This window comes from Maylandia zebra, linkage group LG20 (genome assembly GCF_041146795.1).
Source record: "Maylandia zebra isolate NMK-2024a linkage group LG20, Mzebra_GT3a, whole genome shotgun sequence".
Taxonomy (NCBI): Eukaryota; Metazoa; Chordata; class Actinopteri; order Cichliformes; family Cichlidae; genus Maylandia; species Maylandia zebra.
Window position 1 is genome coordinate 23,542,218 of NC_135186.1, and position 16,110 is coordinate 23,558,327.

Here is a 16,110-nt window from a genome sequence, read left to right on the forward strand (position 1 = left end):
TCATGTAACACCGGGGCTAGTTCAACGTGTGGGCAACTCTGAAAGGGTGTTGTGATTTCTCTACAAGAAGAACAAGGCAAAAAACCAGCTGCTGCAACAATAAACATCCCGACTGGTTAAATAGTGTTCAAGTAATATCCTTGTTGAAAAGCTGCCGGGAAAATGGCAAAACGAGCAATATGAGGCTGGCCTTGGAGAGGAGAGAAAAATGAGAGTAAAGACATTAGTGGTGGAGGGATTAAAATAAGTAACCTGTCTCCCAACCGCTGTTAAAACCTAATTTTCTTTGCCAACTACAGTATCTTTTAATCCAAGACTTGAGACACACACCACACTTAGGAAGGATGTAAATGTGAATAGTTGGGTTTGTGACTGTAAACTGGAAATAACTGCAGGCTGCAAGATGGCTGGCTTCAGCCATGTAAGTCACAGGACCTGTGCTACTCATGCTTCATTTCACAGCTCCATCACCATGTTAGCGTGGTGCAACTTTAATTGTATTCACATTTAATTTCAATTCAGTCTATGTATTGTAATTGTACTTAATTATAATAACCTATAATTACACACTTCACTCTTTCTGTTCAAGGTCAGACGCAGGCAGCAACTAGTAGATAGCGGCACACTTAAGTGCTACGGTGCAGTCACACTAGCGTAAACAGTGATTAGACACGGTCGAAATGATTTCTATTGTGCAACGCACTTGTGATCTCGCTGCATTCGAAATAGTTGCTTTGGAGACAAGGATCAGGTCTGTGACCGCTCGCAGTCAGTTTCCGTCTTCTAAGTGGCTAAAAACAGATGGAGTCAGCAAATCTATTGACTCCATTCAACCCATTCATTTAAAACCCATTCAATTGCTATCAGTTTGCAATTGAATGGGTTCAAGTTTGAAATGACATCATGTTTGTGATAATACAGCAATTATCTACAAAAAACAAAAATTGCAAATCTGTTCCCGTCTGTTGCAAATCTTTTGACATCTATTTATCAAAATCAGAATCAGAATACTTCATTAATCCCCAGGGAAATTATGTTTAATTTTTTGTTTACACAAAAATTAACTACTTATACTTATAGTCCATCCATAAAATCAGAAATATAAATCTGAAATTCATAAATACTTCCACAAATAGTGGCACAGTCGCAGCAGGACAGCAATTTAACTGCAAAATGACATAAATGCTCGGCAACCGTGCTTTTATATAAGAATAAAGTCAGAATGCAATCAGTTCCAAACCAGTTAAATCTCTGTTGCAAAGAGACACAAGTGACTGATCGCAACGTCTTAGCAGTCTGTCTCGTTTATAAATTAGACAGCGGTTTCCAGGCAGCGATTATCAGCAGTCAGTCAGAGTTGGACTGAGACTGTCTGGAGTCCGGTTCACTTTCATCAGATGACTTGACCAGTTGCTTTGTGAAAAGTGGTCACCCAGAGGTTGTGGTTGTTGCCCTCTCAGTCTGAGCAACTATGAGCTTTAAATGTCCTATTTTAACTTTAGTGTGACTGACTCATTAAAGAGGCTTTCTTTGGTACGTAGCAGCATATTTGGTAGAGACCAAAACCAGAGCTAATGGGAGAGTGAATATCAGACTTTGAAACACAATTTCAAATATACACAAATTCTATTTTAATTGTCAATATTTGCTAAATGTATAAACAAACAAATGTTTAATGTGTCAACTTTAATGTCGACACTTGACGTTTTATAAACATTATCATTAAAATGTATGTAACTGTATGGAATGATTTTATGAAACGTTGGTGAATGTATATGTTTGAAATAAAAAAGAACTGAACTGAACTGAAAAGAATGATCTCTTTAAGTTGGCACAGCATTTGTTGTCCCAGTGAACCTTCTACATTCTGATTTTGCTTTGGTACTGACAAATTTGCAGATGCATTGTTGATAGAAATTGTAAAGATAAAATCCCAGTAGTTCTATTTGCTTTTGCAAATTAATTGTATGTGGGAGAATTTTGGAGCGAGGGTTAAAATGAAAAAATATGGAAAGAGGAGGACGAAGGACACCACGAAGGGCAAAGTTGGCTGGCATTCGACCAAATGACTGAAGGCAGATTGTCTCGGGTTGGGGGGAAACTGGCAGCCTAAGGACCTCTCTGGGCAGGAAGTGTTTGCTGATCATCTGTATGGGCGTGTCTGCATGCGGACAGCCGACAGGGAGGAAGAGACGCACAGGAAGATGAAACTCACTCGTCTCCCTTCAGCTGGTTTGAAATACACCGAGGGGCGGAGAACAAGGGAGCGAGACTGAGAGTTACAGGTTGTATGGGGGCACATTGATGAGACAGAGCCTTCACAAAAGGAGAGTTTGAGTGAGAATGAGAGACACAGATGGGCAGGAAGAAAGAGGGGGAGAGGGTGACAGATAGAGGGAGGGAAAGCTGTCAGTTCCCCCCACCCTTCCTTCCCTGCCTCTTCGGCTGTGCTGGCAGTGCCACGCTCTGGTAAAGAGAGATTACCAAAGCCCAGCCTGAGGTTGCATGTATGGACACAGTCATTACCTCTGCCCTGCTTACAAATGGCACTGCTGTCTGAATACAAACCCGTGTCTGTGTGTTCCCCTCCCGACCCTGCCCGCCATGCACCACAGCTTTCGAGACTTGATTTAGCGGGAAAGTTGTAAAACTTGATAACAGCTCAATATCTTTACAGGCCTGTTTATAGTGCTGCATTATTTTGTTTATAGAATATCGACCATCGTTGTTTTACAACGCCAGGCAGCGGAGCTACAAATAAATCTAGTGATGTGAGATTTATTTTTTTTTCTGGCAGCAATTATTTGCTCTATTACGGCCAGGGTGTGTAGCTTTTTGGTTGGCCAGTTTGGAGGATCACGCTCAGAGTTTGCATGTGATTGCGCTGGTGTCATGTGGACAATCTGTGTGTTGGCGCTCAGCCTCAGACAGCATGGGGTTAGAGTTCAGTCTGTCAGAACCCGCTGTCATTTCCGCCATCACTGTGGAGAATTGTTACCAACAGCCGAGTGGAGCTGACTGATGTCAAGATATACTTAGAAGCTAATCATGCAGCAAATAGAGGCACAGGGATTCCTGCAACAAGAATTGCCTGGATGCCCTTGCCCCAGTTAGAGCCATCCATGGGAAACATTTCAGCCGTGTCACTCACAGTTTATTTGGAGCTGTGTTTTTGAGAGTTGCTCATGGATTAATGGATAGAAAGCCCAGCCTGGACAATATTCCAGTGTTCTGTGCCTAATTTTTGAGTGATGGAGTCAGAGTCTCGTTTTTTTTTTTAAGAGAAATTCTGACTTTGAAAGATGGCCCTTGTTTTTAGTTTAGAATCCATGGAGTGTTATAGCCCTCTGTTTTGTACAGAAGGATATGTGTCCATTCATATCTTCAGGGATAGATGTTTGCCATTACCCCGCCTGAGAGTCGTGCCGTGCCATATGCTGCATATTTCTCTTCAAATAATCACAAATTGTGGCACGAGAGAGAGACCATGCAGCCAGCAGCATCTGCAAGAATTGCTCTCAGCTCATTAGAATTATCACCTTCACATTAGCAGAGCAGGACAGTTTAAGCACAAACATTACAGTCTCTCACCTTTCTTTAGAGCTGCCCATGGTGCTTGTGGGCTGCCGTATGTGAAAATTCAAGCGAAAGGCCACGGTGCTCTAATTAACTTCACCTGGCATTCCCACTAACTGTGAATGCGCCTAACCTTTACACAACCTCGCTTAGTCACCTCTCCACTTAAACACCCAGGTTGAAATTCTCATTTAATGTCAGTAAGCAGATCACCCTCCTCCCACCTCCCACCTTCAGTCTCTGCCTTCCTTTTCTTCTTTTTTCCCCCTCTACTTTCGTTAAGCTCCACCAACAGATTTTTATTCAGGGCGGCTACGGCACTTTGTGGTGGTAAATCAATAAAACAGTGTCCCCTATAACAGACCTCTGTGTTTTCCCTCCATCGATCCTGTCAGCCCAGATACATTCAAGAGCAAGCCAACGATTACCCTCAGCAATCCTTCCCTTGATCTATACTGCAGATGACAGGTGCCAGACATCAGCTTTGGGTAATTGTGATACTGAAGGGGGGCATCATTAATCATTCTTTCTTGGCCTGACTTTAGTTGCTCATGATCGGTTCATGGTTATTGTAGTTGTCATCGACACAGACTGCTTTCAGGCATCGGTGTCATCTCTTCACCTTGTTGGCACTGTAGCGTAAAAGACGTCGTTATGAATGTTGTCATCTTTCACATGTAATAGCGTCAAATGTCTTATTGAAACATGCGACTCACAAAAAGTATCAAGTGCAATATAGATAAAAGCAAATTAGATGGAAGGACTGAGGGAAAACAAATCTTTTACTCCAGATTGTCATTTGCGGAAAAACAATTCAAAAGTGTTGATGAAATATCTGTTCTCCTTGCCTGATTATGTCTGCATTATCAGCGTCTCTAAAGACATTCAAATCTGCTGCAATTTGTTGCAACGAGAGCTTATTTGTTTGACGGATTTGAGAATCGGTCATGTAACTGTGACCAAAGTGGAAACGTGAAACTCGGTTTCTTCTAATCTACTGAGAAAGATAATCAAGTTAAGATTTTAATTTAATCCACTTATTTCATACAGGGAGCTAAATTAATAACCGCCAGATAGGAAAATTGAAAGGTGTTACAATCTTGTCAGCATCAGTTTATACTTTCAGCAGGTTTAATCTCGGCAACCGAGCTTTTCCTCAATCAGGGTTTTGCACTTTTGTTACCTGGAGGTCAAAGTGCTAATTAAAAAAGGACCGACTGAACGTGCGAATGTTTGCGCTGCAATTCCTGTGACATAGGGAGTGGAGAAATTATATCAACAGGGTGCAAGCCTGAGACAAAGTAAAAAGACATTGCCATCTTAAATGTTTCCCTGCAGCGAAAAGCTCCTGAGAGCCAAATGTTCAAGAAGCTTTTGGTCCCAGCTGGAGCGGAGATAGGACGTGATTCAACAAACCTATAACACCTTTTTACTCCACGGTATTACTACAGCAGCACTGATAGATAGAACCCTATCAAATGTTCCAAATAGGTGCTTCACTTTCAGGAAGAAGAGCCTTTTTAAATTCAAATCACTGTTGCTTTTGCTTTTCCATTACTTTGTTGTACTTCATCTTTAACCCAGTACACTCAATTTAGGCGGATTTGGTAGTATCTGACTTGTGATGCAACAGCATTCCCTGCTCATACATTGACTTAAATTTGGCATTGGCTGATTTCTTCTTTTTATGTGTTTATTTGTTTATTGCTTGAAACATATTGAGCTACCTTGAGTCTAACCCCCACCTCTGGTCCTCCATTTGTCAGTTTTGTGCAACTGACCCTCTGTGAGTTGTGAGCTATAGCTCACACTGTGTGAATTGAAGCATTCTCATCAGCGAGCTGCAGTGTCCTCATTCTTGTGTTTCCCCAGTGTCCGACTGCTTTTGATCACGCTAACAGAAATGAATGCCATTCACACACTGCTTTTAATGGACTGTGTAATGGGCTACTTCACTGGGTTCAAGAGGACATGCTGTATGTCCCTGCTTGTGCACCCACCTGTCTAATGGAAGCGGAGGGGGAGGGGGGCATTTTTGACCTAAAAGTGACAGCAGATGTGGTTATGGTGGCAAATCCCGAAACACACTGGGTAAACACTAGATCCCTTTGTTGTCTGAGGAGTTTGGATTTTTTAGTAGCTAATACAGCTCATGTGAATAGAAGAGAAGAGAAACACTGTGTTCAGACACAGAAAGCATAGCGTCGCCTCGTGTCATTTGTGCAAATTTAACAGCTGGATTATTTGTGTTTATTCACCCCAAACAGCCAGATGCACAGCTACAGCTAACACTGGGTGCACTGCGTGTGTCTGTGAAAGTTTTTTCTGCTCTCCCATTCTGCCATTCTTTCCCACTCCATTTAAATCCCTGGGTTATGCACAGACTTCCATTATTACACACTGATGTGTCTTGGCATCAATTTGCACCTTTCCAGACAAATTCGTGTACACTCTTGTCCTTGCAGTGACTTTAAAAGTGACTTAATTTTCTGTCTGAACACACATAAAGTATGGGTGGGTGATATAAACGATATACAATAGATACGATATAAATTTGGCCAACGATAGAGATTTTGACTATACCGCTCTATCGCTATAGCGCATGTTGATGATGTCATCAAGCTGCGCCTGTTTTGGTCGAAAGCATCGCAGCGGCTAAAACCATTATCATCTGCAAATTATGCCGACAGTCATAGCAAAGAAACTTTTGAAATATGGGGAAAGCCAAAAACTGCGCTTCCTCCACTTTCGTAACATTGATTCATTAATGTTGAATTCTCTCGCAGCTGCTCTATTCCCATGTTGTTGCAGTATATTAATAACTAATCTTGTATTGTGGATGAATGATCAGTTGTTCTCCTGACTGAAGTTTGGCCCTTGTATAGCATCCTGCTATACGATTGCATTTGTCCCTAACCACCAGAATCCCTCATGTTAACTTTTATCGAGTGGAAAAAAAGTTGGCATTCATCCTCCAGCTTCACTACAGCTCGCTAGCAATCACGTAGCACAACATTATATACCAGCTAGTCCAACTTCAGTAACCCTGCAAACGCCACTGCTGTTTAGTTTTCTGTCTTCATTTATGTCGGAAGTGGTAGCAGAGCTGTACGTTTTAATTAGTTTCAAAAATCTCTCAGTCAGAACATGGTATGTCATGTTTAGGTGGAAACTAGCGAGCTAACGTCCTTCTAACTTCTAACTTTAATAACTTCTGTTTTCATGGATGCCTGGATGTTAAACTTAATTGTTACACCTGGTAAAACAGCAACGCTGATGATTTTATTAAAGATTAAAGAATTTAGACCGTTTTTAACTCTCAGTGATCGTTTGATTTTGGGACCGGAAGTAGACGGAGTTTTGGACCCAGATTACTCCGCAAAGCTCCTCACTAAGGCAGCCGTAATGCTCTGACAATCCATCAAGCAGTGCGGCTTACCAAAGTTGTACTAAAACATTTTTTAACAGATTTCTGCACGCCCAAATCGGTTCGAGGTCAGTAAGCACAACCAGAATTCATACAAAAGGTACACTCTCGATTTTTGAGAAAATTAAAGGATTTTAAGTGTGCCTTGTAGTGTGGAAAATACGTTATACAGAAGAAAAGAATATACCGCGATATATATCGTTACCGCGCATGCTTCGAATTATATCGCGATATGAATTTTAGGCCATATCGCCCAGCCCTAATATAAAGTCTATTCCAGGAATACCGTCAGAATGAAAGTATTTGGTTATAATCAAAGTACTGGACAGTTGAAATGTTTGATGTGTGAACCATGCAGCCTTGTGAAAAGTTTCATGGCATAAAATTGTTTAGTTTTAATAGGTAATTCTGGACCAAAGTGGTGGACTGACAGAATGAGTTTCCATCAAAATCTGAACCACTCAAAGGGTACTCAGAGAACACCTGCAGACTATTAACCTTTTTCTAAACATTAGGAAAAATGACTATCTTGCATCTTTGTAAAGAGCTTGACCTTACTGAATCAGTTTTATGTTCTTCTGAGACACTCTTATTTATCTGCTCATTCACTAAATTGCACAGTAGCTGCGTAGATTGGGGTGATAATTAAGTGTGATTATGTTGCTTTCTTTAACCCATTAAGACCGGATGTAGCACGAGTGCAGAAGGCACCTCGAGTCTTAATGAGGCAGAATGAAAGCACCGTTTGCAAGTTTTAAATAACATGTTTCTTGTCCATTCAGCATAAAAACCTTAATAATGTGAACATTAAAGTCCATTCTTGAATTTGTAAACAGGGCTTTCACAATGAAGGATCCCTTAGACAAGAAAGAAAAGCACCTGATGGATTTATTTTAAAATGTTAAACTCCAGGTGTTTGAGTCATCTTTTTTATTTGTATTTATTTATTTTTTGGTGCATGCTACCTTACTTCCTTCACTGAGAAAGGCCATAGGATGTGATTGAAAGTCTAGAAGGCTCTAGAAATGAAATAAAACTTGTCTTTCTATGTGCATAGATGAGGTCAGTAGCACAGTTATATTGAGTTCTTTAAGTTCTAAATTTGGCTATGCTAAAGGATGATGGAGACAGATTAAGGTCTTATTAAGGGGTAAGTGTTACAGAGTACAATCTGTGCTGCTGTTTTATAAAAAGTGCTGCAAAGGCATTTTCTGCAATAAGTCTTCATTGATATGCTATAAGAGTTGAAAGTGACAGCTCTGCATATGGCCTGGGTAATAGACCCAATATAGGCCTTGTAAAATATTGCAAAATGTGAATATGTACTTGATCAGTTGATGAGGTAATATGAAATATAAGGAAAGTAAAACGCTCATTTATTTTACACCCCAATTTGTCAAAAACATTGATCAACATCTGGCTATGACACAGTGAAAGGAGATGAACAGTGTTTACATTTTCTGCATTAGCCACTGTGTTAGCTAAAGGTTTGCTATTATGTTTTCCTTCATTTTCTATCATAGATATGCTGTTATAATGGTGGAACGTATTATTTAACATGACCAAAGTTACAGACAATGAGTTGAGTGTATGCACAAGTAAATCAAACGACCCAAAAACTTCAGACTGCCCCAACCAATCAGTTTAAGGTTTTTCTACTCTTGTATGTAAGCCAGCAGTCCCACCCACCTACTCTTTAAACGTTCTGCTTGCAGAGTTAAACCAATCAGAAAACTTAACTTAAGCTGACAACTCAGGTGCTGCCCCAAGGCTCAGTTTAAGATATTTAAAGACAAGTTTGAACCGTTGGAACCAGATATTTTCAGTCCCATTGCTGCAGGTGTACAAAATTTAAGCGGCAGACTCTGCCTTTGCAAACATTTGTGACAGAATGGGTAGTGTTAAAGAACACTAAGAATAAAGATCCCCTTTGGCTTAAAGTAATATTTAAACAAAGTATGCTTTAAACAGATGATGTGTAGTAAGCCTTAGAGATGCTTGTCTTCTTATAGAGCTGTTTCTCCTCCAGTTTTCTTAGTAAGTGTTGCTGCTGGAAGTTGCTTTGTATTTAGTTTTCAAAAACATAAAAGTCTTCTCACACCATCTCGAGGCAGTTTAGCCTCAAAATATGGCTGACCCGGGTAAACACTCTATCAGTCTCTGAGAATGGTAGAAAAACATACTCTTACTGCGTTCCACTGCGGGATTTTTTTTTTTCAGAGCGCCGAGCCGAGGGTATATAGCGCATACATTTCACACTTTGAATACTAAATTGAGAGCACTTAAATAAAATGACAGAGAGCAAATGTAGTGCACCGTACAATAAATAGTGCGCAATTTCAAACACAGTCATTCAAAAAATGTGATTTGTCCAAGTAGTCACCACGGAAACTACCTTTTGCTGCTGCACCACAATAACAGCCGCACTTCTTCTCTTTAAGATCCCGCAGATCAGCTACGCGTCAACGGCCCCGGAGCTGAGTGATGACAGACGCTATGACTTTTTCTCTCGGGTGGTTCCGCCAGACTCGTTCCAGGCCCAGGCCATGGTGGACATTATCCTAGCGCTGAACTGGACTTACGTCTCCACCATCGCCTCGGAGGGCAGCTATGGAGAGAAGGGAGTGGAGGCTTTCACACAACTCTCCAAAGAAGCAGGTAAAGAAAGGTGACCCGTCCACAAAGTTAAGTTCTAATTATTTTCTGAAATGTGTATTTACAATTTTTAAAACGCACTTGCACTTGCACCCACCCAGAAGATGATTAGTTTTGCCTTTCCAATTCATTATAAAATCTGTTTTGGGTGGATGAATTATTGATCTGTTTGGCAACTTCTGCTTTCTCTCCCCAGCCAGTTGTGGAGTGTTACTAGAAATGTAGACAGAGAAACATCTTGTAGAGAAGATGCCGCGTCACAGTAATGAGGAAAGCCCGAACACATCTTACTCTTATTTAAATGCAATCATTGAGTATTTTGCTGAAGCAGAAAGGGTATTGTTTGAAAATACATGTCTAACATGTTCACTTTATCCAAAGAGGAGAAAAGAGAATAGTCCGGAAACTGGTCATTTGGGAGAGTTTTGTTTTATATTCTGCCATTGTGGGTTTTTTCTTTTTTTGTTGTTTGTTTTTTACCACTGGAAGTGAGATTGCACGAGTCTGAGCAAAGATGGTCTCTCTGAGTAGTCAGCTCGAATCGCTCTGGTCTGTATGTAGCAGAGAGGTTTAAGATATTTAGTCTGCTTAGTAAATGGAGTCGAGCTTCTTGAACGTTTTTAGGCTGTTCTCACAAAAGCCATATAATTACAAAGAAAATTAATGGTCGATAAAGTTCCCTATTAGAAACAGCTTTGTTTGTTTTGTTCTGATTGTTTAAAGCCACTGTGATCCTTTTGCTGGGTAAACAGGTGATTATGTTTAGACTTGTGTCCAGAGAGGTTAGGATCTTACAGCAGAGCTTTGCATTCACACAGGTGAGGTGGTTTCTGGCTGTAACTGGGCTGAAAATTGTGCACACGCGTGACTCACCAGCTTTTTCCACATTGCTGCTGTTGTTGGCACATAGCGGTCTGTGTGAAACAGCGGTCGTTACTGTCGCCAGGAGATGCTCAGTTGGTATACAGTACAACGGGTCAACTAGCTTTATCAAAAAATTGAGTTTATTGTGCTGCGCTTTACAGGGTCTGCAGAGATTTTCTGCAGTTGCTACTGCAGTTTGTGTGTGAAATTAGGACAAGGGTACATTACTCCACATTTTCAATGCCCTGTGTATTCAAACAAACATACTGAATGATTGCAGAAAGATCTTAATGCACAAGAGGTAACAACAGCTGGGCTTTTTGTAGCTTCTCTGCCTTTTTCTCCTTTGTGCAAAGAAGATGGATGTCACCCAGGTCTGGGAAAAATTACCCTTCATCCATGATAGGACACAGCCATGCCACAGAAGTACTTTGCTGCTTCTCACCTCTATAGATCCCAGTCCATTTCCTGTAATTTTGAAGGGAGTGATCTCTGTCTCTTCTTCTAATAGACTAATGCGCAGAAACCTCTAAAATGAGCGAAGCTAATGATGTCCCACAGGCACCGATCAGAAGTCCAGCATGCATGAATATTTTATCTGTGTGCATTCATGTCCAGTGTGATCACTCATTAAAACTTTAAGAAGCTGTTTGTGCCTGAGTAATATGCATCGACAGATAGACGGGGCAGAGGCAGAAGTAAGAGAGAGAAAGTAGCCTGAATAGGAACAAATAGGGAAAAGACCTGATTTATCCTAAACAGTATCCTGAGATAAACACAGCTTCTTCCCACTAGTTTTCTCATTTCCTACTGATGTCTCCTATATTCTTATGCAAAGAGCAGTAAACACTGTGATATTATTATGACTCTCTAACAGCTACATAAGGGCTATGGAATTATAAGCCATTGTTGTTCAGTCACACTGTTGCAACTGAGCTCCAGTCGCTTTGCACTATTTTGTATTCATACACAAATGGGAATTATTCCCTATGACGGAAAGCTTCCAGTACCCAAGGCATCTTATCTTTAATAAACACATTAATTATGTAATAGCGTGAATGTACAGTCACAGAATTCATTCAGGGGCACCGGTTCTGCACCAGAACTAACCGCAAAGGTATTGAATTAAATAAGAATTATTCTAAATGGCTGACTATATTTCCTAAATAATCACCGGGTTCTTTATTTACCTCAACTTCAGGACGTAACAGGCTTTTGTTAGAGGCAGGCCTTAGTTTGTAATATCCTCCATTTCATCTCTATAAGTAATCATGATTAGGTACTAAGCCTCGTTCCAATCTTCTCCCACTTGCCCTGTTAAAGTTACTGCATTACACTCTTAATACTGTGGCGAGCAGTGACTCAGTCTTAAATTAAATCAACAGGATTGCCTGAGTTTATCTGTTAAACTTTTTATTTTACTTTAACAACAAGTAGAGCATCACTCTGATGCACAGATCCATAAACAATGGGCTGCCATCTTTTTTTTTTTTTTAGAGCTAAAAGTGTTTGTTTTTGGATGGTTAGAAAGCTGTATTTAAGGATGCATTGAACAGATACCTAGCATATAAAAAAAACTACAATGCTTTAATTTTAACTTAACAATAAAATTAACAAAATACTACAGCACAGGCATCGTCAGTGGTCTTTTGGTACAATTAGCCACACAGCAAACAAGATTAGTCAGATAATTGTATTAAAAGTGCTCCAGACAACAGAGCTGAGCTGATGAGCAGCAGACAGCTAGCAGCTATAGCCGCCTGTTTCCCATCTGCCTGTCACTCAAAGCGGAAACGTCTCTAATAATGCATAACTTTGGGCTCTCATAAAATTTACTCTGGTGAGTTATTAAAAATGTACCCCCCGTACAGTTTTCATGAACAGGAAAATTAGCAGTGCCGACTAAAAGCATTTTTTGTAACAGGCTGTCGTGTGCACGTGGGAGTCTTTGGGGGCTGACTTGCATTTGGATCCAGCCTCAAGTGGCTATTTGAGGAACTATAGTCTCTGGCACTTCTGGGTTGGCTTCGCCTTTTAAGCCTGGAGGATCCCGCTTGCCCTCAACACATCAATGTGTGTCAAAACGAGGATGGTGATCAATCCAGCTACCAAATGCACTCGTGCTCTGCTAATTTCACACGGTGTTTAATGATGCACAGCATGAGCACATGAACTGTAAATATAATAGAAGAAAAAAAACTAACAATAGCAGAATATGCATAACATTGTAGCTTCCATGGAAAACCTTCATATTGCAAACCTGGATCCTCCCTGACACACTCCCTGAGGACACTGAAACGTAACACTTCCTGCAATTGTTTAATTTCTTAGCAGCCTTGTTGCAAAACATTTTCAGGCAGAGGGGATTGTTTCATTTCCTGGCCTGTATTAAGGGGCTATATTTATTTGTTTCTGTGATCCACACCCCCCCCCCCCCCCCCCCGGCCTTGATCGGAGATAACAAGTGGGTTTTATTTGAAGAAATACAGTTAGTTTTTTTTTTTGTTTTTAAGAGCTGCACAACAACAACAACAACAACAGCATTGCTGGGTGGATATTGTTTCAGCATCCGTGCAAGTTGATCTGCGAGGCCTTGAGAAATTTCTTTGTGGCTGCCGTGTTTGGTTGCATTGAAATGTCAGATGCATTAGTAGGATTCTCGCTTCACCACTTCAAGGAGAACTATCTAGCGGACTAATGCAATATGGCTGCCCATTACCCCAAGCTGAGACTAGAGTGATGGCCAGCCTGTATTGATCTCTTCAATTTTTTCCTCTCTGTCTTTTTTTTTGTTTCTTTTTTTTTTTGTTCTACTTTCTCTCTCCTCTGCAGGCACTATCTTATTGTGCACCTTCATCCTGGCTTCAGGTGAAGTTGGCAGAGATAACTGTAGTTTGTACTTTCCTGTCTGTCTGGAGTCAAGCCAGAGCGATGGGTTTTAGTTTTCCCATTTGATAAAACGACTTGGATTTCAGGAAAACCTCCCACAAAGTATCACTGTGGAATTGATCGCAGTAAGTTGCCAGCACAATGAGTTTTACATCTAGTCTGAGTTGCGAGGGAGGAGAAATTGGCCTGTTAAGGACAGGACTCATATTTAGCAATAGCAGGAGACCGGGGATGAAACCGGTCATAAAATAGACCACAGTACTTTCGCAGGACTCTCTGACTTTGCCAAGTCCCAGACCCGCAGTGAAAAGGCACGCTGGATTAAGAAGGACACAAAGATGTAGCACGTGAATGTCAGCTGTTTGTCAGTCCATAGTGATTTACTCCCAAGTGTTCAGCCAGAGAGACTGGGGGGAAGAGGGCCTTCCTTTTGACTATCGAGGTGATAAATATAATTGCAGCATTATAGATCCCCTGGGGGTTCAGGTTTGGAGGGTGTTGAGTAGTCACGCAGGGGGTCGAATCCATCAAGAGCCTCTAATTTAAAGGGATTTATATTTCACCAAGCAAAATGGCAATGCTGGATTCCTCACCCTGCCGTGCATTTCCAGAACCGAGGGCAGTGAGGATGAATAATTGAAGCAGTTAATGCAGTGCATGACCTATGGCACTCAAACAGATAAGCGCAGAACTTCCAAGGGCCTGATGAATTTAGCCATCATTATCATTAAGCTGACTTTAACATATTAATCATAGTTGGAGCAGAGGGTACAGGTTCATGGTGTATATAGTCTTATTATGCTGTCGTTGGATCATAGGTAAACGAATAAGTGAATAAGGTAAAGCTTTCAATGTCACAAACCAATTCACCTCGCTTTGACTTCAAGAAATTTCGAGTCTTTTGATATATTTTTGAAAAATCCACTTCCTGTCCTCACTCACCGACTGTAAACGACAGCTTAAAAGACCCCCCATCTCTATCTCTAGTCCTCTTTCTTGAATTGACTTCAATTAGTTGTAATAAGACACTTTCTTCTCTCAGAACTTGACATTTATCTGTCTCACATCACACAGACACACGCTCTCCTCTTGTTTAAATCTTCTCTTTGAGTCGAGGACTCTTTCAAGTCCACACGGCTTCCTGTGACAGGTGAAAACGGCCTGACCCAACGCACAGTACTGTGGAACCACCGATACAACACTTGCTGTTTCATCGCGCCTGCCTTCCAAACTAACTGACTGACCATCTCACTAACTGACAGATGAGGGTTTCTGCAGCCATTCAATAATTTAGCCACTGTTGCACAACTACCAGCCTGCAGCCTTTAGGGTGGTTTCAAGCCTGCAGAACATTCACTTCTGGTGCTCTTTATTTCTGAAAATGGGATCTGCTCCAAATGCTTCTTTATCTTAATCAGTGGCTCCTGTGGTATCTGTCTGTATAATTGACTGTTGTGACCTATAGTACATTGCTGTTGAAGACTGTTAAACCATCATGACTCTTTACACAAGCCCCCAGGTTTCTTTTTTCTTTATTTTTATAATGGAGATAATGGATTTTCAGCAGATGTATGTTCTGTTTTCTTTTGTTTTTTCCCCCTCCCTGCAGTCACTATATGTATCCATGTACCTGCAGCCACACTGCAACTGGGAACTAAGAGCTGCAGCTAATATGAATTTAACCAAATCAGTCACAGCACAGAGCTAGAGCTTCCTGAGGAGAAAAAAAGGAAAGAAAGATAACAAATACAGTGTCATACTGTAGATTCAGGCTGAAATGATCTGAAATCTCTCTGCTGAAACAAAGCTTTAAATGCCGTTCCTTTGAGACCAACAGCGCTGGCTAGTCTGCACAAATGACATCAAGCACGTTTCACTTTAACAGGATACAACAAACCCTTAAGCAACAACCAGTACATTGGCAGTGTCTCCATGTTTAAGTTTAGTCCATGCAGGGAGGATAACAGCAGCTATCCCAGAGGTCCTTTGGCAGATACTCGATTATTTCTTATATCAAGAAAAAAAATCCACAATTTTTTGCTTGCTGATACTAGAAAAATGGAGAGTAAAGAGGAGGTTTAGCTGTTGTCATTTTCTTATCTTCTGCCGTCAGAAATTGCCACAGTAAACCTTGACTGGAGACGTGTGATCTCCCAGCGAAAAGCTGTTTATATTAAAGTAATGAGGCTGAAGAGAGTGGCAATTAAGAGATTCCTTCCACCTCTCTAACTATGCAGAGAAACTCAAACTAAAAGGTTATTCGGACTATTAAAATGCTTGAGTGGGAATAATTTTAATTGTTTCGGTAGACGTTTGCTGTTCACCGGGGGACAAAAGCGGCTTCAGTCTAGGGCCACAGTGGTTAAGATGTTCTCTGGCACAGGCGATCATATTATCTGTTTATCCAAAGTGCTTAAGAGGTTATCTTATCCTCCACACCTGTAATTACCACACCAGAGTAGGCCAAAAATCTTATTTATTTATTTTTAAAGCTATAGTTTTGCTTCTCTACTCAATAACTGGCTGATGAATAACAGAAAGCAATATCTAGTCATGTGCTAAAAGGCAGTTCTGATGATATACTGTGCCAAATAAAGTATTTAGCAACTGCTGTATTTAGTTAGTCTCTAAAGCAATCAGCGCCCTCCATCCAGTACAAACTCATTAGTGATGACCCGTCGGAGAGTGATTTATTGTCT

General features: G+C 40.8%; 1 protein-coding gene across 1 annotated transcript in view; it reads left to right on the top strand.

The window, feature by feature from the left end:
• LOC101484945 (metabotropic glutamate receptor 7) overlaps positions 1–16,110 on the top strand; it is a 75,530-nt gene that overhangs the window by 19,057 nt on the left and 40,363 nt on the right. Inside the window, exon 3 of the mRNA XM_004546029.3 lies at positions 9,445–9,661. Within this exon, the coding sequence (XP_004546086.1) occupies positions 9,445–9,661 (217 nt within the window). The remainder of the gene's footprint in view (positions 1–9,444; positions 9,662–16,110) is intronic.